We start from the raw sequence: 23,017 nt of genomic DNA, 5'->3' as shown, positions 1-23,017 counted from the left end.
AGAATAAGAGAACCAGAAGGACATACATTTAAAGAAGATTGGAAAACGTTTATTGAATATACTGGAAATAACTGTGTACAGCTGAAAACGCTGGCAGCATTCAGATAAATTCAACAGTGTGAACAAGTTTTAATGGATGCAATAATGGGATAGGGAATGGTATAGTTTTTGTAAAATATGCAGGGATTTGTGATATGTAAAATGAACCATGGAAAGGGAAGAAGGGAAGTCATTGATATCTTAAGGATGTAAAATGAGTATTTTAATTTGTAAAACAGAAAATTTAATAAAAACTAGACAGACAGACAGTCGGTAGGTAGGTAGGTAGGTAGTAGAGATGATAGATAAGATAGATAGATAGATAGATAGATAGATGAGAGAGAGAGAGAGAGAGAGAGAGAGAGAGAAAGCTCATACCAAGAACAAACTTAGTTGGTCTCTAAGGTGCTACTGGACAATTTTTTAATTTTTAAAATATATTTCTACTGCGTCAGACCAACACGGCTACCTACCTGAATCTAGAACCTCCTGGGAGGGTCTTCATGGAGAGCCACTGCCAGCCACCATGAGCTGGATGGACCCAGGGTCTGACTCAGTGCAAGGCAGTTCCCTGTGTTTCTAACCTCTCTGGCAAAATTTCAGACCCCAAGGACATTCACAGGGGTGTTTTGTGAAGCTGGTATTTACTTACCCTTGTCAAGACAAAGAGTAGTTCCTACAGGCAGAATATGAATAGTCCCCAGGTGATAGGAGTCAAATTGCAATTTGAACCTCTCAGGCAGAAAGAACAAAAATATTCTGTTGCTGCACATTGTCACCAAAGCAGCGCCCAGTTAAACTGTGGAACTCCCTGCCACAGGAGCAGGCAGTGATGGCCCCCAACCTGGATGGCTTTAAAAGAGGATCGGGCAAATTAATGGAGGAGGAGAGGGCTATCGAAGGCCACTAGTCCATAGATCCTGCGTGTGGGTATTCCTTTGGGGCATCTGATTAGCCACTGTGAACACAGGATGCTCGGCTAGATGGGCCCCCGCTGGCCTGATCCAGCAAGCTCTTCTCATGTTCAAGTCTACACCTGGCCCTGATGGCAGGTAACACACAAACTCACCTGTAAACTTATCTCAGCCTAGAGGCATAATATTCCAGGGTCCTGGACCCAGAGCCACAGTGGGCCACGAGACTGAATGCCGCAACCTTTAATTCCCAGGAGGAATTAGCAAAATACCACTGGGTTTCAATTTGGGTAGAACAGAGATTTGTTCATTGTCAACTGCCAGAATGGCGGTGCAGAAAGGAACAGCTGTGCAGGACAAGCAGATAACAGAAGGTAAACTGGTTTGCAAAAAAAAATCCAGTTTGTGTCAGGATTTGGCAGGCCAAGGACGTTGCTAGGTCCTTCAAATGCTCCCAGCACAGGCCTGTGACACATATGTATGTATAGTGGCAAATTGAGGTTGACTTTTTGAAGGAAAACCACCCTGGAAGCAAAGTCAAAAAAGTAACAAAATGTAAATTTAGAAAACAGGAGATAAGGGGCAGGAGATCCAGAGTCCAGTGGCAAAGACCCTGGACTTGTGGTTCTTGCATTGCAGGGGCTTGGACTAGATGAGCCTTGGGGGTCCCTTCCACATCTATAATTCTGTGCCCTTGGTCCAAGCTGCTTCCTTGGAGATGGGGAACATCACCTTGATCTGGGACCCTTCGAGCTGGAGGGCACAGCCTTGCCACCCTCATCTGGCTCAGAGGAGGACCCTTCGCCAATCTTTCTGCAGCGCTGAAGAGGGGAAGGCCCACGCCAGAACTTGGCTGCCTGTGTAAGGCTAGGCTTCCGCTGGTGCTAGCTCCCTGCAGTCGGACATTTCAGCCAGCAGAGCCCCCTGGAGCTGTCCAGGGTCCTGTTCTTTTCTGGCTTCTCTGCCTTTGACCCAACAGACTGCCTGCCTCAAACAGCCACAGAACTGGACAGCAGCCAGAATTCAGAATCACACCTCTGTCTGAATTGGCTTATTTCTGTAAGATGAGAAAGAGGCTGAGGCAAGGAATCTTCCTGCGGAACAGGAGTCTGGTACAAGAGACAGCCAGGTCAGGGAAAGGGGAAAATGTCAAAGGGCAGGCAGCCACCTGCTCAGAGGAGAGGAAAGAAGGGGTCCAGTTTCCTGAAGATCACTGTGATCTGAGAATTTAGGGGCATACGAATGTTGTTAAATAAATGAAATGAAATGCCAAGCAAGCCTGGACTTCCTGGAGTGCGGCCCTTGCAAGCCAGAGAAAAAGGGAGCTATTTTCTCAAGTCTCCGCTGCCGTTCCTGGCTGTTCCTGGGTCTTCATCTTCTTCCTGCCGGGCTTTCGGTATCTGCGGAGAGGAATGGCCAAGTCAGAATGAGGGGCACAACTCAGCCATGAGGCATTTTCGACAGTAACTCCCGCAGGACAAAACATGCCATAATGACTTCCTTTGATGCCTAGGACACCTTGGAGCAGACTCCCAAACTTCTTAGGGTCAAACCCCCACCCCACCCAAAATGCATCCTTAAGAATAGGGGTTTGCACAATCCACTAAGGAAGATAACAACACAGGGAAATTAAAAAGAGCTGCAAATTAATTGCACATTTTTTCCAAAATCCAATTAAAGCGATCGGGTTTGCTTATTTCAACAAAATGGATGGGCTTGATCCAGGGATACCAGCTTGATAGACAAGGCTGATAGTCGTGACCTCCAGAGCCCCCTTGCCCCCCCAGGTGCCCCCCCAAGCAATCCCACCACCCTCTACAGGGCCCCTACCGTCCACTTTGGGAACTGCTGCTCCAGAACTAAGCCCTTTGCCCAGACTCACCGCTGTGCCTTATGGAGAAGATGCTCCACTCCTGGCCTTCAACCAGCTTGGTGCCCTCCAGAGGTTTTGCACTACAACTCTCATGCTGGCTGGGGCTGGTGGGAGTTCTAGTCCGAAACCTCTGGATGGCGCCAGGATGGGGAAGGCGGCTCTGCAATATCTCCCCCTCTGCAATATCCCTTTCAGAGCCGACCAGAGCCTCACCCGCCTCTCTAAAAAATACATACTGCAGAGACATAGAACAGTGTCGCAATGATCGTTTAGTGGTTGGTTTTTTTGTTTCTGTTTTTAATTGAGTTTATATACTGCTCTATACCCGGAGGTCTCAGGGCGGTACACAGAAAAGATCACAACATATACATTCAGAATAAAAACAACAATGCAATAACACGTTCCGCCCCGCTCCCTGAAAAGAGCCACATTTTTAAAGGACGTAGGATGTAAAAGAGATCAACCAAAGGCCTGGTTAAAAAGGAACTTTTTTGCCTGTTGCCTAAAGGTGTATAATGAAGGCACCAGGCAAACTTCCCTGGGGAGAGCATTCCAGTGATGGGGAGCCACTGCAGAGAAGGCCCCGTTCTCATGTTGCCACCCTCCGGACCTCTCAAGCAGGAGGCACACGAAGAAGGGCCTCAGAAGATAATCTCAGGGTCCGGGTAGATTATTATGGAGAGAAGCGGTCCTTGAGGTATTGCGGTCCTGAGCCGTTTAAGGCTTAATAGGTCAAAACCAGCACTTGGAATTGGGCCTGGAAACTAACTGGCAGCCAGTGCAGTTGGACCAGGATCGGTGTAACCATCGGTCAAACCATCTTTCTCCAGTGAGCTACTTGGCCGCTGAATTCTGCACTGGCTAAAGTTTCTGAACCATCTTCAGAGGCAGCGCTACGTATAACGCATGGCAATAATCTTGAGGTCACCAGAGCTTAGACAACAGTAGTTAGCCTACCCCTGTCTAGATACGGGTGTAGCTGGGCCACCAGCCAAAGCTGATGGAAGGCACTGCGGGCCACTGAGGCCACCTGAGCCTCAGGTGACAGCAAAGGACCCAGGAGGACCCCCAAGCTACCGTATGAACCTGCTTCTTCAGAGGAAGTGTAACCTCATCAAGAGCTGGCAACCTCCCTGCCATTTTGTTCCTCCTGCCAACCAATTACGCCTCCCTGCCTGCCACTGAATGCTGTGCTGACTTCTTTAGTGAGTTCACCACCAAAAAAAAAGACCCAGAGCCAATTCTGAGCACCCAGTTGGGTAAAGAATTTAGGCTATTTTGCTCCATCCCAGCACTGCCAGTGACCCCTCCGGTCATCATAGAATCGTAGAGTTGGAAGAGACCACAAGGGCCATCCAGTCCAACCCCCTGCCAAGCAGGAAACACCATCAAAGCATTCTTGACATATGCCTGTCAAGCCTCTGCTTAAAGACCTCCAAAGAAGGAGACTCCACCACACTCCTTGGTAGCAAATTCCACTGCCGAACAGTTCTTACTGTCAGGAAGTTCTTCCTAATGTTTAGGTGGAATCTCCTTTCTTGTAGTTTGAATCCATTGCTCCGTGTCCGCTTCTCTGGAGCAGCAGAAAACAACCTTTCTCCCTCCTCTATATGACATCCTTTTATATATTTGAACATGGCTATCATATCACCCCTTAACCTTCTCTTCTCCAAGCTAAACATACCCAGCTCCCTAAGCCGTTCCTCATAAGGCATTGTTTCCAGGCCTTTGACCATTTTGTTTGCCCTCTTCTGGACACGTTCCAGCTTGTCAGTATCCTTCTTGATACTGACAAGCTTGATACTGACATCCCTTTGCCTCACCCATCCCTCCCTCCCTCTTTTTGCCTTGCAACGGTCAAGGGGCAACTCCTCCCTCTCCTCCTCACCTTGCACACGCCCGCTTCTTGACCTGGAAGAACTCCACCATCCTCTGCTGCTTCTTGCTTCCCTTCGTCACGGGGCCAGGCGACTGGGGCAGGGCGCTCTTCAGGCAGGCGGCCTGCCACTTCTCCAATCGGCGTCGAACCCGGGTCTCACTGCGAAGCAGGCGCTCGGGTCAAAGAGGATCACAGAATTGTAGAGTCGGAAGATGAACCCGGGGGTCCTCTAGTCCCACCCCCTGCAATGCAGGAATCTCAGCTGAAGCATCCCTGACAGGTGGCCACCCAACCTCTGCTTGGGAACCTCCAAGGAAGGAGAGTCCACCTCCTTCTGAGAAAGAAAGACGGCAGATTCAAGGGAAATAGAGGGAAAGGCTGGGGAAAGTGGCCAAAGAGGAGGCTGGCCTTTTTCGCAGGTCGGGGCATGTGCAAAAGCAGAAAATTCTGCTGGCTAATAGGAGTTGTAGTCCAGAAACATCTGGAAATAAACGATAGATTGCAAGAACTCAGGCCAAAAGAAGATGGATTTCAAATAAATCTTCACAAGGTTTTATTGGTGTGATGCGGAGTTTAAATGGGAATCAATCCCAACGTTGAAGGCAAATAAAGGTAAATTCCAGTAAAAATCAGGACAAGGCCCTGTTTGCAAACATATTTGGTACACTTTGACCTGTGAATCTTTGCTGACGAAGAATAGTCGAAACAGGGCCTTGTCCTGATTTTTACTGGAATTTACCTTTATTTGCCTCCAACATTGGGATTGATTCCCATTTAAACTCCGCATCACATCAATAAAACCTTGTGAAGATTTATTTTAAATCCATCTTCTTTTGGCCTGAGTTCTTGCAATGTATCGTTTATTTCCAGAAACATCTGGAGGCAAACTCCTGATCTATATCCTGACATCTATGGTCCCTTCACTCCTTCCTTTGCTACGTCAAACAAGCACCTTGCAAGAGCAGCCACACTCACGCCTTGTGATGTGAGGTGAGAATATCCTCCGGAGAATATTCCCTGCTAGAAAATTCTCCGGAGAATATTCTCCACAAACTGTAAATTCTAATGTAAGAACCAGTTTTACAACCCACATTTAAAACAATCTAGTACAGGGGTCAGCAAACTTTTCCAGCAGGGGGCCGGTCCACTGTCCCTCAGACCTTGTGGGGGGCCGGACTATATTTTGAAAAAAAATATATGAACGAATTCCTATGCCCCACAAATAACCCAGAGGTGCATTTTAAATAAAAAGACACATTCTACTCATGTAAAAACATGCTGATTCCACGGGCCGGATTTAGAAGGCGATTGGGCCGCATCCGGCCCCCGGGCCTTAGTTTGGGGACCCTGATCTAGTAAATAATAAGTCAAGCTGTGATATTGCCATTGTAAGTAATGAATAAGGTTTTTTTAAAAAAAATAAAATAAAATAATCCAGTTACATTTCTGGGCATTGTGTCATTCACCATTGGCAGTTCTGAAATGCGAACTACGGGGGGGGGGGGGTGTCAAAGAATGTGAATTCACTGCATTGCCCCATTGAATAAAAGTATATATACAGTCTGTGGTTGCCATCTGAACAAGTTTACCCATGAATAAACATGTATATTAGGGACCCAGGTGGTGCTGTGGGTTAAACCACAGAGTCTAGGGCTTGCTGATCAGAAGGTCGGTGGTTCGAATCCCTGCAACGGGGTGAGCTCCCGTTGCTCGGTCCCAGCTCCTGCCCACCTAGCAGTTCGAAAGCACATCAAAGTGCAAGTAGATAAATAGGGACCGCTCTGGCGGGAAGGTAAATGGCGTTTCCATGCGCTGCTCTGGTTCGCCAGAAGCAGCTTTGTCATGCTGGCCACATGACCCGGAAGCTGTCTGTGGACAAACGCCGGTTCCCTCGGCCTATAGAGCGAGATGAGCGCCGCAACCCCAGAGTCGGACACTACTGGACCTGATGGTGAGGGGCACCTTTACCTTTACCTAAACATGTATATTAACTAATTATATCATTTTCAATGCATTAAGATGTTACCTTTTCAATGCATTAAAATGAATGTTCTGTTTTAAATGAAAATTCTCTAATATTCTCATTAATCGAGAATAATCTCCAAAAGATTATTCTCGAGAATTTAACACCACTACTCACGCCATGCGCTTCTCATGCGCCAGGAACTGCACCAGCCCCTCCACGTCAGGCTCCTGCCACTCTAGCACCACCTGGCTCGGCTGGGCCACCTCGGGGTGCAGGAAGAGCCGCCGGGTCTCCTCCAAGGGCCAGTTTTCAGGCTGTGGGTGCTTCTGCAGAGAGTAGGATTTGCAGCATTAACCTGTAAGAAAGTAAGTTACCTGCTCTTCGCCCATCAGCCCTGAGCTGCAGCAGCTACAGCAGGCATCCCCAAACTTCGGCCCTCCAGATGTTTTGGACTACAATTCCCATCATCCCTGACCACTGGTCCTGTTAGCTAGGGATCATGGGAGTTGTAGGCCAAAACACAGTGGAGGGCCGCAGTTTGGGGATGCCTGAGCTACAGCATGGGTAGGTAAACTAAGGCCCGGGGGCCGGATCTGGACCAATCGCCATCTCAATCTGGCCCGCGGACAGTCCGGGAATCAGCGTGTTTTTACATGAGTAGAATGTGTGCTTTTATTTAAAATGAATCCCTGGGTTATTTGTGGGGCATAGGAATTTGTTCATTCCCCCCCCAAAATATATATATATATATATATTCCAGCCCCCCACAAGGACTGAGGGACAGTAGACTGGCCCCCTGCTGAAAATGTTTGCTGACCCCTGAGCTACAGGAACCATCTTAAGAACATAAAGATGAGTGTGCAGGATCAGGCCAATGGCTTAGAATCATAGAGTCATAGAATTGTAGAGTTGGAAGAGACCACAAGGGCCATCCAGTCTAACCCCCTGCCAAGCAGGAAACACCATCAAAGCATTCTTGACATATGCCTGTCAAGCCTCTGCTTAAAGACCTCCAAAGAAGGAGACTCCACCACACTCCTTGGTAGCAAATTCCACTGCCGAACAGCTCTTACTGTCAGGAAGTTCTTCCTAATGTTTAGGTGGAATCTTCTTTCTTGAAGTTTGAATCCATTGCTCCGTGTCCGCTTCTCTGGAGCAGCAGAAAACAACCTTTCTCCCTCCTCTATATGACATCCTTTTATATATTTGAACATGGCTATCATATCACCCCTTAACCTTCTCTTCTCCAGGCTAAACATACCCAGCTCCCTAAGCCGTTCCTCATAAGGCATCGTTTCCAGGCCTTTGACCATTTTGGTTGCCCTCCTCTGGACACGTTCCAGCTTGTCAGTATCCTTCTTGAACTGTGGTGCCCAGAACTGGACACAGTACTCCAGGTGAGGTCTGACCAGAGCAGAATACAGTGGTACTATTACTTCCCTAGATCTAGATGCTATACTCCTATTGATGCAGCCCAGAATTGCATTGGCTTTTTTAGCTGCTGCATCACACTGTTGACTCATGTCAAGTTTGTGGTCTACCAAGACTCCTAGATCCTTTTCACATGTACTGCTCTCAAGCCAGGTGTCACCCATCCTGTTTTCTGTTGGGAGCCGCCCAGAGTGGCTGGGGAAACCCAGCCAGATGGGCGGCGTATAAATAATAATAAATTACTATTATTATTATTATTATTATTATTATTATTATTATTATTATTATTATACCTGAGCACTGCAGGCAGAGTCCAGGACCTGCTCAATTCTCTTGTGTTGCTGCAGCAGCGGCAAGGCCTTCTTGGGGCCAAAGCCCCGGATCTTTTCGCAGTAATCGCAGCCCAGCAGGATGCAGAGGTCCACAAACTGCATTCAGGAAAGGGCCAGGGATGGGGAGAGGAGAGGAGAGGAGAGGAGAGACACCTATGGCACATGGCACAGCGGGATGAACAGCTGCTCCCAGTTCTGCCTCTGCAGACTCAGCCTCTCCTCACAGCGGCAGGGGAAGCCTTGTGGGCACCTGGGGCGGCACGGCGCCGATAGGGAGGGATAGAAGGCACCCACAGGAATGGCTCGGTAGGGCCGTCTTAAGCCCATCCAGCGCCCTGGCGCTAGGTCCCTCCAGCGCCCCCCTCCATAGCCTCTCCAAGGACCCGGAGTGCCAAGCGGACCGCGGCAGCAGCGGGAGGCCACCTCCGAGGACTCCGGGCTGTGCCTCCTTCTCGTTTCCCCTGCGCTGGGTTCCGCTCAGTCAAGCTTCGCCACCAGCGCGCGCACCATGGAACCAGCAAGAGCAGCTTGGGCGCTGTGCGCGCGCTGGTGGCAAAGCTCGACTGAGCGGAACCCAGCGCTGGGGAAACGAGAAGGAGGTGCAGCGCGGAGTCCTCAGAGAAGGAGAGAGACACGGCGCAGCCTCTCATCTCGTGGAGCGCAGTCCTGGCCAGATCGCCGGAACCCTGCGCTCACTTGGCGCCCTTCCAGCACCCTCCAGCGCCCGGCGCCGTGGTTCTCCGCGCCACTAGCCTCTATGGCTAGGACGGGCCTGCGGCACGGGTTGCGTGGCACCCATAGGGATGGGGCAGGGCACGCCATACCCACAGGAGTGGGGTGGGGCGTGCCATGGGGCCTCAAGCTGCCTTCTGGCGGTTCCCTCATTGCGAGAAGTGAGGTTACAGGGAACCAGACAGAGGGCCTTCTCGGTAGTGGCACCCGCCCTGTGGAACGCCCTCCCAGCAGATGTCAAGGCAAGAAGTAACTATTTTACTTTTAGATGACAACTGAACTGTTTAGGGAAGTTTTTAATGTTTAATGCTGTACTGTTTTAATATTCGGTTGGAAGCTGCCCAGAGTGGCTGGGGAAACCCAGCCAGATGGGCGGGGTATAAATATATTATTATTATTATTATTATTATTATTATTATTATTATTATTATTACTTACATTGGGGGGAGGCAGCGGGTGGACAGCGTGGAGCCTCCAGGCGCCCAAGAGGCGTGGCTCGGGCACACTGCAGGCCCCAAGGTGAGTCGCACCCAACATTTTATCACCCCCTCGAGTAGGAAGACCCGGGGCAGACCACACCTACTGCACCCCCTCTTGCTACGCCCGTGTCCTCACCTGCTCTTGCGTTAAGCCCAGCTTTTGCAGAACCACCGGCAAGGAGATCTCTTCCAGGTCTCTAGAGGAGATAAAAGAAACCAGGCAGAATCCATTACGACCCCAGGGAACAAAGTCGACCCGCCCTCTCACCCAACAACGGCCAGCCACAGATTCCTGCATTGTGACACCAGCACTGAGGGGGGTTGGACTATGCAAGGCAGAGACCGCCCCGACCAGGGAAGAATGGCGAATCAAGATGATGGACTCTGCCGAAATGGGAAAACTAACTGGGAAGCTCAGAGAAGAACTTCTAAAAAAAGAATGGGAAAAGTTTATCATTGATATACAAGACCATTGCAAGCGGGTTAAAACATGGGCAGGATTTGAAGCACACTTGTAAGTAATGGAAACTATGGACAATTTAGAAAGAAAAATATCTGGATAAATATTGGATATTGACATGCAGTTGTAATTATTTTTACTAGGATGCATGGAAGGGATGGGGAGAAGATTCAGAGTAATCTGGTTTTGGAATTGATGTTTGTTGTATGTTTAGATGTTTTTTAAAAAATCAAATTAAAAATTATTATATATGTATAAAAGAAGGGGGTTGGACTAGATGACCCTTGGTGTCCCTACTACAATTTCATGATTCTACGACCCCCTGCCCCATTCAATGGCACCACCCACCACAGCAGTCCGGTATCGGGAAGTTTGTATTGCTCGAGGTTTTATTATGTTTCTATGTATTGGAAGCTGGGGCAACCCAGCCAGATAGGCGGGGTATATATATATATGTTGTTGTTGTTGTTGTTGTTGTCGTCGTCAGAGGCTACTCATTACACACACCACATGAAAAGGTGTCATTCCTAGAAAGCACCAGCTTATCCCCATTTTGGGTCTTGCAGCAGACTCGCCAACTTTTTAACATGCCGGGAGAGCGAGAGATATACGTAACGACTTTTCAAGGTTTCGGAAGATCACTAAAAAAACCTTCTTAGAATCATAGAGTTGGAAGAGACCACAAGGGCCATCCAGTCCAACCCCCTGACAAGCAGGAAACACCATCAAAGCATTCTTGACATATGGCTGTCAAGCCTCTGCTTAAAGACCTCCAAAGAAGGAGACTCCACCACACTCCTTGGCAGCAAATTCCACTGCCGAACAGCTCTTACTGTCAGGAAGTTCTTCCTAATGTTTAGGTGGAATCTTCTTTCTTGTAGCTTGAATCCATTGCTCCGTGTCCGCTTCTCTGGAGCAGCAGAAAACAACCTTTCTCCCTCCTCTATATGGCATCCTTTAATTAATATATTTGAACATGGCTATCATATCACCCCTTAACCTTCTCTTCTCCAGGCTAAACATACCCAGATTGATTCCAATCTGCTGTTATTCCATTTTAATAAAGGTTTTACTGACTTCTGCTATTGTGGTTCTTGCTGTAAGAGTTTGCGGTTTCATTACCGGTAGATTTGTAAGCCACCTTGGGAAGGGGCAACAGGAAGCCAACATTTGCAACATGAAGCGAAACTCAGATGGTTGAGAAACTGGGAGAGGAAACAGCTGCTGTATTGTGTTGGGGTCAGAGAAGGCGGAAAGAGGAAACATAAGGATTGCTTTGTTTCAAAATCTGCCACTGTTACAGGATACAGAAAAGTTTCTCTTCCTCTTTCATAACGCTAGCAGGTCACGGATATCCAATGAAGCTGAATGTCGGAAGATTCAAGAGATAAAAGAATTCCTTCGTGCCATGCACAGTTAAACTGTGGAACTCACTCCCACAAGAAGAGCAATGAGTGCCAAATGGAATGGCTTTTATAAGAGCTCTGGACAGATTCATGGAGGGCAAGACTATCAGGGGCTCCTAGCCAAGATGGCTTTGCTCAGCGATGCTATGGAATACCAATTGCTGGAAAACAAAGGAGGGGAGAGTGGCTTTTTTGCTCAAATCCTGGTTGCGGCTTTCCCATAATGGGCATCTGGTGGGCAGTGGCGTAGCAAGGTCAGGGGGTACCCGGTGCAGAAAATTTCTTATCAAACCCCCCCCCCCCATTGAATTATATATTTTTTTTGCCTGCAAATATGGTTTGACTTTATTTCATATTTTTGGTGTGAGTCAGAGTAGATGACTACACCTGGCTTGAGAGCAGTACATGTGAAAAGGATCTAGGAGTCTTGGTAGACCACAGACTTGACATGAGTCAACAGTGTGATGCAGCAGCTAAAAAAGCCAATGCAATTCTGGGCTGCATCAATAGGAGTATAGCGTCTAGATCAAGGGAAGTAATAGTACCACTGTATTCTGCTCTGGTCAGACCTCACCTGGAGTACTGTGTCCAGTTCTGGGCACCACAGTCCAAGAAGGATACTGACAACCTGGAACGTGTCCAGAGGAGGGCAACCAAAATGGTCAAAGGCCTGGAAACGATGTCTTATGAGGAACGGCTTAGGGAGCTGGGTATGTTTAGCCTGGAGAAGAGAAGGTTAAGGGGTGATATGATAGCCATGTTCAAATATATAAAAGGATGTCATATAGAGGAGGGAGAAAGGTTGTTTTCTGCTGCTCCAGAGAAGCGGACACGGAGCAATGGATTCAAACTACAAGAAAGAAGATTCCACCTAAACATTAGGAAGAACTTCCTGAGAGTAAGAGCTGTTCGGCAGTGGAATTTGCTGCCAAGGAGTGTGGTGGAGTCTCCTTCTTTGGAGGTCTTTAAGCAGAGGCTTGACAGGCATATGTCAAGAATGCTTTGATGGTGTTTCCTGTTTGGCAGGGGGTTGGACTGGATGGCCCTTGTGGTCTCTTCCAACTCTACGATTCTATGATTCTATTGAGCTTTTTTGGGAAGACAGAGTTGCTGAGCTTTTTTTGCGGAGGAGCCAGCGGGCGGACCATTTTGACAGCAGGAAGCCTGCGCATGCCAAAGCCATAGCATCTCTCACAGACGTTGTCACCCCCCCTACCCGCCTTGCTCTGCCCCTGCTGCCCCCGTGAGAACAGGATGCTGAATAATAATAATAATAATAATAATAATAATAATAATAATAATAATTTATTATTTATATCCCGCCCAACTGGCTGGGTTTCCCCAGCCACTCTGGGCGGCTTCCAACAGAAAAATAAAACACAGTAATCTATTAAACATTAAAAGCCTCCCTGAACAGGGTTGCCTTCTAAAGGCCCTTCTTCTGTTTCTTAACTCAGGCTGCCTCCCAAACACCCAGCCCATAACAATCCACTACACTCCAGCTTCCACAATGAGTTTCAGGCCTCAATCTTGCTTGGAATGGACACACCCTGCCCCCTGGAAACCTTTCCCACCTGCTCTCTGCCTCAGACCTGTGGGAGCTGGGAAGGCACTCTGCACATGCCCAGAGTCTTTACTGCTTCCGTTCGCACCCAGAAGACTCACTTGTTCTTGGAGTTCAGATGCCGCAGGAGAAGCGAGCTTCCAAAGGGCAGCGCATCCATGTCCTCTGTGGCCGTGCACCAGGCATGCCCGGACTTCACCAGAGCTGCGCAGGTCGCTTCTGCCTCAGCTGGCGCCTAAGAGGGAGAGAAAAGGGAGGGAAGCAGGAGGGGGGAGGGGGTTAGGCTGGATGACCTTTAGGGGTCTCTTCCAACTCTATAGTTCTATGATTCTATGAGAGGGGGGGAGATAGAAAGGTTCCCTCTCACATAAGTACATACCGTATTTTTCCATGTATAAGATGCCCCCTATTGTTGGGTACTCCAAATTAAGAAAACACCCCCTCAGCACTACCTGTGTATAAGACGCGCCCCAATTTTCAACAGAATTTTTTGATAAAAAAACCTAGTCTTATACATGGAAAAATACGGTAAATATACTGCATTGGATGTAAATAGGTGAACATGGAAGCATAGAATTGTAGGGTTGGAAGGGACCCCGGGCGGTCATCTATCCCAGCCCCCTGCAACGCAGGAGTCATTGCGTACCTGCACATAGGGAACCCCCAAGTAACCCAGCAGCCTCTCGAAGTCTCTTCTCGGCAGCCATTGCGGGGGCTCGCCCACGGCAGGATCTGAAAGATGCAGGAAGAGGGTCTGGGGGTGGGGCTCTCCCTGGCGAAGCCCCCACTGCCCACCAATAAAAGGGGCAGTGACCCCCAAGTAGGGGAGTCTGAAACAGTCTTACCTGCAGCTTTCCTCTTGGCTCCAGAGACTGTGGTGCGTTTCGCCAACTGCAAGGGGAGTGGAGACAGAAGGAAAAATTACGCAGGACTGCTTCTCCCTTTCCTGGGCCCCCAAATGCGCCCTAATTCTTGGGACACCCGGTGCTCTAAGCCTGGAGGGCTGCTGCCAGCCAGTGGAGACAACACAGAGCTGCTGCTGCTGATTTTATTATTTATACCGCACCCACCTGGCTGCATTGCTAGTTAGTCCAAAAGTCTAATTTCAGTAGAAGGCAGCTGGCCAGGTCCCTAAAACATTGTTATTTCCTGGCAGGACAAATTTGACAGGAGGGCAGTCCTGCCCGTCCATCGCCTGATGTCACAGTGACATCAGGCCATGCTGTGCTTTGAAGGCCCGATTGCTGCTCCTTCAAAGCTCTGGTATTCAGAGAGCAGCGCTGGGAGCCGGGAGGAACTCCTGATGGGTGAAATGGCTCCCTGCATCTTGAACAAGGAACACCTGGGAGGGTGAAGCCCTGCCCTTACCTGACCACATCAAACGCCAGGAACGGGGCCTTCTCTGCAGGGGCTTCCTGTCTGTGGAATTCTTTCCCCAGGGAAGTTCGCCTGGCGCCTTCACTATATACACCTTTAGGCGCCAGGCAAAAATGTTCCTTTTTAACCAGGCCTTTGGTTGATCTCATTTACATCATTTAAAATGTGGGGTCTGGGGGGGGTTCATTGGGTGGTTATTTTTATTTTGATGATGTATTTTTGTGGTTTTATATTTTGATTTCATTCTGTGAACCTCCCTGAGACTTCCGGGTAAAAAAGGTAAAGGGGCCCCTGACCATCAGGTCCAGTCGTGTCCGACTCTGGGGTTGCGGCGCTCATCTCGCTCTATAGGCCGAGGGAGCCAGCGTTTGTCCGCGGACAGCTTCCGGGTCATGTGGCCAGCATGACAAAGCTGCTTCTGGTGAACCAGAGCAGCGCACGGAAACACCGTTTACCTTCCCACCGGAGCGGTCCCTATTTATCTACTTGCACTTTGATGTGCTTTCGAACTGCTAGGTGGGCAGGAGCTGGGACCGAGCAACGGGAGCTCACCCCGTTGCAGGGATTCGAACCACCGACCTTCTGATCAGCAAGCCCTAGACTCTGTGGTTTAACCCACAGCGCCACCTGGGTCCCATGAGACTTCCGGGTATAGGGCGGTAAAAAGGTAAAGGTAAAGGGACCCCTGACCATTAGGTCCAGTCGTGACCGACTCTGGGGTTGCGCGCTCATCTCGCATTATTGGCCGAGGGAGCCGGCGTATAGCTTCCAGGTCATGTGGCCAGCATGACAAAGCCGCTTCTGGCAAACCAGAGCAGCACATAGAAACGCTGTTTACCTTCCCGCTGTAGCGGTTCCTATTTATCTACTTGCATTTTGATGTGCTTTCGAACTGCTAGGTTGGCAGGAGCTGGGACCGAGCAACGGGAGGGAGCTCACCCCGTCACAGGGATTCGAACCTCCGACCTTCTGATCAGCAAGCCCTGGGCTCAGTGGTTTAGCCCACAGCGCCACCTGGGTCCCTATAGGGCACTATATAAATTCAAATGATGATGATGATGATGATGATGAAATATTTTTATAAATAAATAAAGCAGCCTGGAGGTAAAAACGAGGGGGCTTGGTGGGGCTGCTTCCCCCCGTGGGCCAGAAGCTCCCCTGTTGCAGACCCTGCCCCAGTCCAGAGGGTGCTTTTGCCTGCAAAGGGGGGAAGAATGTGCAGTTTCAGATGAACAGCACCCTGAAATGTGGCAAAGTCAGGCCGCAATAGGAAAGTGGGGTGAATGTGGGGGGGGGGAGAGACTTCTAATTCTCTCCATGGTCAATGTGGTCCCTGCCTGCCTTTGCCTTGGCCTGGGTCAGTGTTTGGGTTTCATCTTCCCAGCCCACCCGGGATCCTCTCTTACGAACCACTCTCTCCTTGAGCTCCGGGGGTTTCCCATCAAAGACGAAGACGGGCTTGATGCCGTTCTCCAGGAGGTGCATCGTCCGGTAAAAGAGGCCCTGCAGGGCACTGGAACAGAAGACGGGGCAGTGAGCAGGTGGCAGGGGGGAAAGGCAGAGCGAAGCGCCCCCACGGAAGGTGGCAGGGATGCAAAGGAGACGGGGGTGAGCAGGGAGACCTTGGCAGACCTCGAGCTCAAGCCCTGCCAGTGCAGATGTGCATCGCCATCGCGGGGGAATGGACCAGGAGACAGTGGGGGGAATCACATAATCTTAGAGTTGGAAGGGACCCCGAGGGTCATCCAGTCCAACCCCCTGCAAGGCAGGAATCTCAGCTCAAGCATCCAGGACAGATGGCCCCCCAACCTCTGCTTAAAAACTTCCAAGGGAGGAGAGTCCGTCACCTTTTGAGGGAGACCGTTCCACTGTCAAACAGCTCTTACAGTCAGAAAGTTCTTCCTGGTGTTTAGTCAGAATCTCCTTTCTTTTGACGTGAAGCCTTGGGTTCGAGTCCTACCCTCCAGAGCAGGAGAAAACAAGCTTGCTCCCTCTTCCGCGGGACACCCAGCCCTTCAGATATTTGGAGGTGGCTATCCTATCTCCTCTCAGTCTCCTCATTTCCAGGCTAAACATATTCAACTCCTTCAACCATTCCTCATCAGGCTTGGTTTCTAGCCCCTTGATCATCTTGGTTGCCCCTCCTCCGCACACCTTCCAGCTTGTCAACATCCTTCTTAAATTGTGGTGCCCAGAAATGGACACAGGACTCCATGTTGGGTCTGACCAGGGCAGAATAGAGTGGTACTATTGCTTCTTTTGATCTGGACACTAGACTTCTGTGGATGCAGCCTAGAATAGTATTAGCTGTTTTTGTTGCTGCATCTCAAACCATGACCCCTAGATTGACTAAGATCCATAGATCCCACACTGGCACCGCAGTTCAAGAAGGATACTGACAAGCTTGAACGTGTCCAGAAGAGGGCAACCAAAATGGTCAAAGGCCTGGAAACGATGCCTTATGAGGAACGGCTTAGGGAGCTGGGTATGTTTAGCCTGGAGAAGAGAAGGTTAAGGGGTGATATGATAACCATGTTCAAATATATAAAAGGATGTCATATAGAGGAGGGAGAAAGGTTGTTTTCTGCTGCTCCAGAGAAGCGGACATGGAGCAATGGATTCAAATTACAAGAAAGAAGATTCCACCTAAACATTAGGAAGAACTTCCTGACAGTAAGAGCTGTTCGGCAGTGGTATTTGCTACCAAGGAGTGTGGTGGAGTCTCCTTCTTTGGGGGTCTTTAAACAGAGGCTTGACAGCCATCTGTCAGGAATGCTTTGATGGTGTTTCCTGCTTGGCAGGGGGTTGGACTGGATGGCCCTTGTGGTCTCTTCCAACTCTACGATTCTATGATTCTAAACTGGGGGCATCAGTTTGACAACGAGCTGGAACAGTAATTGCCCAGGAAACAGCCTGCTTAAAGCAAGAGTGAGAGGGGGGGGGACTTGAAATACCTGAAAGACTCACTGACGTCATCTGGGGATATTCTACCTGTGGCACCACACCCTGCAAAATATCACAGGGTGGTGGTGCAACATTTTTCACTATTATCCCTGTACTGGGGGCATCAGGCTTTTCCAAACCCAGATGATCGGACCCTAGTTTACTGGATGGGCTTTGACAACCTGAATCTCTGTTTTTATACAGTTTGAAACCAACATAAAAAAATTACTTCAGTAGCACCTTAAAGACCAACTAAGTTTATATTTTGGTATGAGCTTTCGTGTGCATGCACACTTCTTCAGATACACAGAAGTGTGCTTGCACACGAAAAGAAGTGTATCTGAAGAAGTGTGCATGCACACGAAAGCTCATACCAAAATATAAACTTAGTTGGTCTTTAAGGTGCTACTGAAGTAATTTTTTTATTTTGCTTCGACTCAGACCAACACGGCTACCTACCTGTAATTTGAAACCAACAGTTTTACTAGTTCCACGCTGTATTGTTGTTTTGATGATATTTCTATATTTATTTATGAAAACTGCTTGATTGTAAAACACCTCAAAGTGGTTTACAGAAAGAATATAAAACAATAAAGCCATCAATAAGGGGAGGGAGGATATGGAACAACTGAGTGGTTCAAAATTGGGAAAGGAGTACGACAAGGTTGTATATTGTCTCCCTGCTTATTTAACTTATATGCAGAATTCATCATGCGAAAGGCTGGACTAGATGAATCCCAAGCCGGAATTAAGATTGCCGGAAGAAATATCAACAACCTCAGATATGCAGATGACACAACCTTGATGGCAGAAAGCGAGGAGGAATTAAAGAACCTTTTAATGAGGGTGAAAGAGGAGAGCGCAAAATATGGTCTGAAGCTCAACATCAAAAAAACCAAGATCATGGCCACTGGTCCCATCACCTCCTGGCAAATAGAAGGGGAAGAAATGGAGGCAGTGAGAGATTTTACTTTCTTGGGCTCCTTGATCACTGCAGATGGTGACAGCAGTCACGAAATTAAAAGACGCCTGCTTCTTGGGAGAAAAGCAATGACAAACCTAGACAGCATCTTAAAAAGCAGAGACATCACCTTGCCGACAAAGGTCCGTATAGTTAAAGCTATGGTTTTCCCAGTAGTGATGTATGGAAGTGAGAGCTGGACCATAAAGAAGGCTGATCGCCGAAGAATTGATGCTTTTGAATCATGGTGCTGGAGGAGACTCTTGAGAGTCCCATGGACTGCAAGAAGATCAAACCTATCCATTCTGAAGGAATTCAGCCCTGAGTGCTCACTGGAAGGACAGATCCTGAAGCTGAGGCTCCAAGACTTTGGCCACCTCATGAGAAGAGAAGAATCCTTGGAAAAGACCCTGATGTTGGGAAAGATGGAGGGCACAAGGAGAAGGGGACGACAGAGGATGAGATGGTTGGACAGTGTTCTTGAAGCTACGAACACGAGTTTGACCAAACTGCGAGAGGCAGTGGAAGACAGGAGTGCCTGGCGTACTATGGTCCATGGGGTCACGAAGAGTCGGACACGACTAAACGACTAAACAACAACAAGGGGGGGAGGAGAGAGCAGCAATAAGTTAAGGCAAGCATCCCCAAACTCGGTGCTCCAGATGTTTTTGGACTACAACTCCCATCATCCTAGTTAACAGGACTACTGGTCAGGGGTGAGGGGAATTGTAGTCCCAAAACATCTGGAGAATCGAGTTTGGGGGTGCCTTAGTTAAGACTTTGGAAAAGTTAAAATAGCAATAGGCTAAAAGCAGATTAAGACTCACACCTGCTTTCTAAATATCTGGGAAGATTTGTGTAAAACCAAAGTATTTTTAGCTGGTGCGGAAAAGAGTGCAGTGACGGCACCTTCCTGATATCAACAGGCGGGGAGTTCCAAAGTGCAACTACACTAAAAGAGCGAGTTCTTACAAATGCAGAATGACTATTATGGGCATTATGTGGCACCTGCAGCAGTGCCAGTTCCGCAGTCAAGTGTGTGTACATGTCTTCCAAAGCAACTACTCCAGGGGTCAGCAAACGTTTTCAGCAGGGGGCCGGTCCACTGTCCCTCAGACCTTGTGGGGGGCGGACTAGTTTTTTTTGGGGGGGTGAACGAATTCCTATGCCCCACAAATAACCCAGAGATGCATTTTAAATAAAAAGACACATTCTGCTCATGTAAAAACACGCTGATTCCCGGACCATCCGCTCCGCGGGCCAGATTTAGAAGGCGATTGGGCCGGATCCGGTCCCAGGGCCTTAGTTTGCCTACCCATGAACTACTCTGTTCCGAACTTAAAAATAGAAAGCGTAATGCTGGTGGTCAACAAAAGAGGTTTAAAGACTGTCTCAAGGCAAATCTAAAAAAAGTAGTATACTGTACTGTAAACACCAACAACTGGGAAAAACTGGCTTACAAGCACTCCAATTGGAGAACAGCCTTGACCAAAGGTGTCATGGGCTTTGAAGACACTCGAACTCAGGACGCAAGGGAGAAACGTGCTAAGAGGAAGGCATGCTTGGCAAATCCACACCGTGATCAAATTCCACCCGGAAACCAATGCCCCCACTGCGGAAGGATGTGTGGATCCAGAATTGGCCTCCACAGTCACTTACGGAGTCATTGTTAAAACTGTGTTTATGGAAGACAATCTTTCTCGGCTACGTGTGACCAAAGCAGAAGACATGACTTCAACAGTTTAACAGTATTAAGTGGCTTACAAATGCTTTTAAATCAACAAACATTCTTTTTTAAAACTTGCTTGCAACTTCTCACCTGATATTTTGCCCATGGCGGTTGGTGATCTTTGGCATAGCCGTGTGGAACTGGTAAATAGCGACAGAGACATCCATCGCCACCACACGCCCTGAGCCAAGCAGGAGAGAAAAGAACTTAACCATTATTCTACAGCAGGGGTCCCCAAACTACGGCCCCCGGGCCGGATGCGGCCCAATCGGCCTTCCAATCCGGCCCGCGACGACTCCCGCCGCCCGCTGCCGCCGCCCGCTCTCACGGCGTGCGGCGCAGCGACGATCTAAAAAATCGGCAAAAAATCGCCGAAAATCCTTTGTGCGCATGCGTATGGGCCTCTCCCGACCCGGAAGAGGTCATTTCTGGTGCACTTCCGGGTCGGGGGAGGCCCATACGCATGCGCACAAGCGATTTTTGGCGATTTTTTCCCGCCCGTGTGCGTGTGCGCATGCGCACGGGCGCGCACTCCTCCGCCCTCCGGCCCGCTGCGCGCGCACTCCCCTGCCCTCCAGCCCGCCGCGCAGAAAGTCTGGGGACCCCTGTTCTACAGTATTTGCTTGTTCTGTTTCGATCCCACATTTGTTTTCCAAAGGAGCTCAAGGTTGCGTATGCATGGTTCTGCCCCCATGACAACAACCCTGTGAGGTAGGCTTAGGGCGAGAGGAAGGAAAGGCAGAGAGGAATGGTTCTGGTTGCCTCACCTCAAAAAGGAGATTGCAGAGTTAGAAAAGATTCAGAAAAGGACAACCAAAATGATCGAGGGACTGGAGAGACTCCCTTATGGAGAAAGGCTGAAGCATTTGGGACATCTTAGTTTGGAAAAAGGAGAGTTTAGAGAGGTGGCAGCATAAGTTTATAAAAATTAGGAATGGAATGGAGAAAGTGGGCAGACAAAGCTTTTCAAGTAGCATATAAATTTTAGGAAATAAAATAAAATAGTAATACTTGTTCCAGGAGACAGTCTAAGGACAAGAAGGGCTGCTTGTGGGCAGTGCCTGGATAGGAAAGCCACAGGGGACCCCCATGTACCCCACTCCGAGCCCCACGGTGGTGGCATGTAAACAGACAAAATAAATAATACCTTCCCATCAGTCAGAAATTCTGGCTCCAGACCTGCTTCTCCCTTCGGATGCCATGCACCCTCTACATGAGGCTCCTGCGCCCCACACAGCCAAGCCAGAGCACATGGGAGTGTTTTGGGTGCAGGAGCAAGGGACTATGAATTGGCTGGCGGGAAAGGCACTCTGCACATGCTCAGATTCAGCCCTGTTGTAGGAGCTATGAATCGGCTGGAGGAAAAGGCACTCTGCACATGCTTAGACTCAGCCATAAGAACCGAAGAAGAGTCTGCTGGACCAGACCAGCAGCCCATCTAGTCCAGCATCCAGACCTCACAGTGGCCAACCGGATGCCTCAGTGGGGAGCCAGCAAGCAGGATTTGAGCATAAGAGCACTTCCTCCCCTCCTCCAACTGGGATCCAGAAGCATTTACGGTCTCCAGCTGCCGAGGCAGAGCCTGAATTTGTCCAACCCTCTTCCAACCCATCCAAGTTCCTGCGGCAGCGAGTTCCCTAGTTCAGCTCCAGCTCCCACAGTTGCCCAGGAGATGCTATGACTCCGCCAGACCAAAAAGGCACTCTGCACATGCTCCGAGCCGCTCCCCTCCTCCCGCCCTGGCAAAGCTTTAACTTGCACCAGAGACCCAAAGGTCATCCAGCCCAAGCGGCCGCAATGCCCGCGATCCTCTGTGAGAGGCACCCCCAAACTCGGCCCTCCAGCCGTTTTGGGACTACAACTCCCATCAGCCCTAGCTAATAGGAACAGTGGTCAGGGATGATGGGAATTGTAGTTCCAAAACAGGTGGAGGAGAGATGGGGGTGCCTGCTCTGGGAGATCCGGGATGGGCGCAAAAGGCGGCGGCGGCGGCGCTCACCCCGGTAGTCGTCCAGCTGGACGGAGCTCACGGCGTCCGGCGCCTGCTCATGGATCAGCTTGGCCAGCCCGGCGATCCCCATGGCCGGAGCCCCGAGCGCCCCTCCGGCTCGGCGCGCTGCCGCTGCCGCCACCTCCGCCGCCCTTACTTCCCCGGGGCGGACGGGGAGGAGGAGGAGCCCGGCCAGCTGGAAGCGGGAGCGAGCCCAGGCCGGAAAGGGGCGCGCCCACCTGCCTGCCTTCCAGAGCCGGCAAGAGTGCCTTTGAGCACGTGCAGAGTTCCCCCCCCTTGACGTTCTTGCAGCCGCGCAGTGCTTTCCATTGAAACTCCCCTAATAACGATTCTTATGCAATGCTTCCCCCCCCCTAAAAAAAATATGTTTAGGGGTATATACAGTACTGTCATTTTGACTCGAGAAAATCACCATTTCATAGTTCAGATCGGGGGAAATAAATACAGGAAATGGACAAAAGTACAAAGATTCACCAAATGTTTAGGGGTATGCGTCCCCCCAGAAAAAAACATTGTTCTGATGTTTTGTTTTTTTACTATGTACCCCCCCCCCCACCATGAGAACTTCGCTAGCGGAGCGGCATAATAAACCTGTTGTTAAATTTCTATACTGCCCGGCATGCGAAGGCTATAGGGTGGTTTACGGTATAAAAGCACAAATATGCATACCGTAGGAGCAATCGAAAATTATAACTGTACTCGTAGCCAGATCACCCTCAGCTGAAATATTAGTATGTGGCTGCAGCAGGTCCCTTTTTGCTCCGTGTTGAAGAGGGGCAGATGAGCAGCAGGCTGATCCAGGCAAAGGTCCCTGCCCCGAGGAACGAACAATTGCCAGCTTTTTCTCCGTATTTTTGGGGTAGGGAGGGGAGTTATTCCCAGCGAACTGCTCGTGTTAATGTTCATTTTTATCTTTGGTAA

At 49.4% G+C, this 23,017-nt stretch overlaps 1 protein-coding gene across 1 annotated transcript; it reads right to left on the bottom strand.

Annotated features, from left to right (window-relative positions):
• Positions 1 to 27: 27 nt before the first annotated feature.
• Positions 28 to 22,249, bottom strand: LOC118089801 (flap endonuclease 1). Its single transcript, XM_060277535.2, has 11 exons — positions 22,085 to 22,249; positions 20,176 to 20,266; positions 15,863 to 15,965; positions 13,921 to 13,966; positions 13,722 to 13,807; positions 13,177 to 13,310; positions 9,782 to 9,842; positions 8,396 to 8,530; positions 6,846 to 6,997; positions 4,715 to 4,864; positions 28 to 2,353 (listed from the first exon to the last, which is right to left on the bottom strand). Exons 1-11 carry the CDS (start codon positions 22,164 to 22,166, stop codon positions 2,287 to 2,289), a joined length of 1,107 nt encoding a protein of 368 aa, XP_060133518.2. The 5' UTR covers positions 22,167 to 22,249; the 3' UTR covers positions 28 to 2,286.
• Positions 22,250 to 23,017: the final 768 nt, after the last annotated feature.

The sequence above is a fragment of the Zootoca vivipara genome, chromosome 8, assembly GCF_965207765.1.
Source record: "Zootoca vivipara chromosome 8, rZooViv2.hap1.1, whole genome shotgun sequence".
Classification (NCBI taxonomy): Eukaryota; Metazoa; Chordata; class Lepidosauria; order Squamata; family Lacertidae; genus Zootoca; species Zootoca vivipara.
The sequence above is the reverse complement of the archived record's forward strand: the minus strand, read 5'-3'. Positions and strand labels throughout refer to the sequence as shown.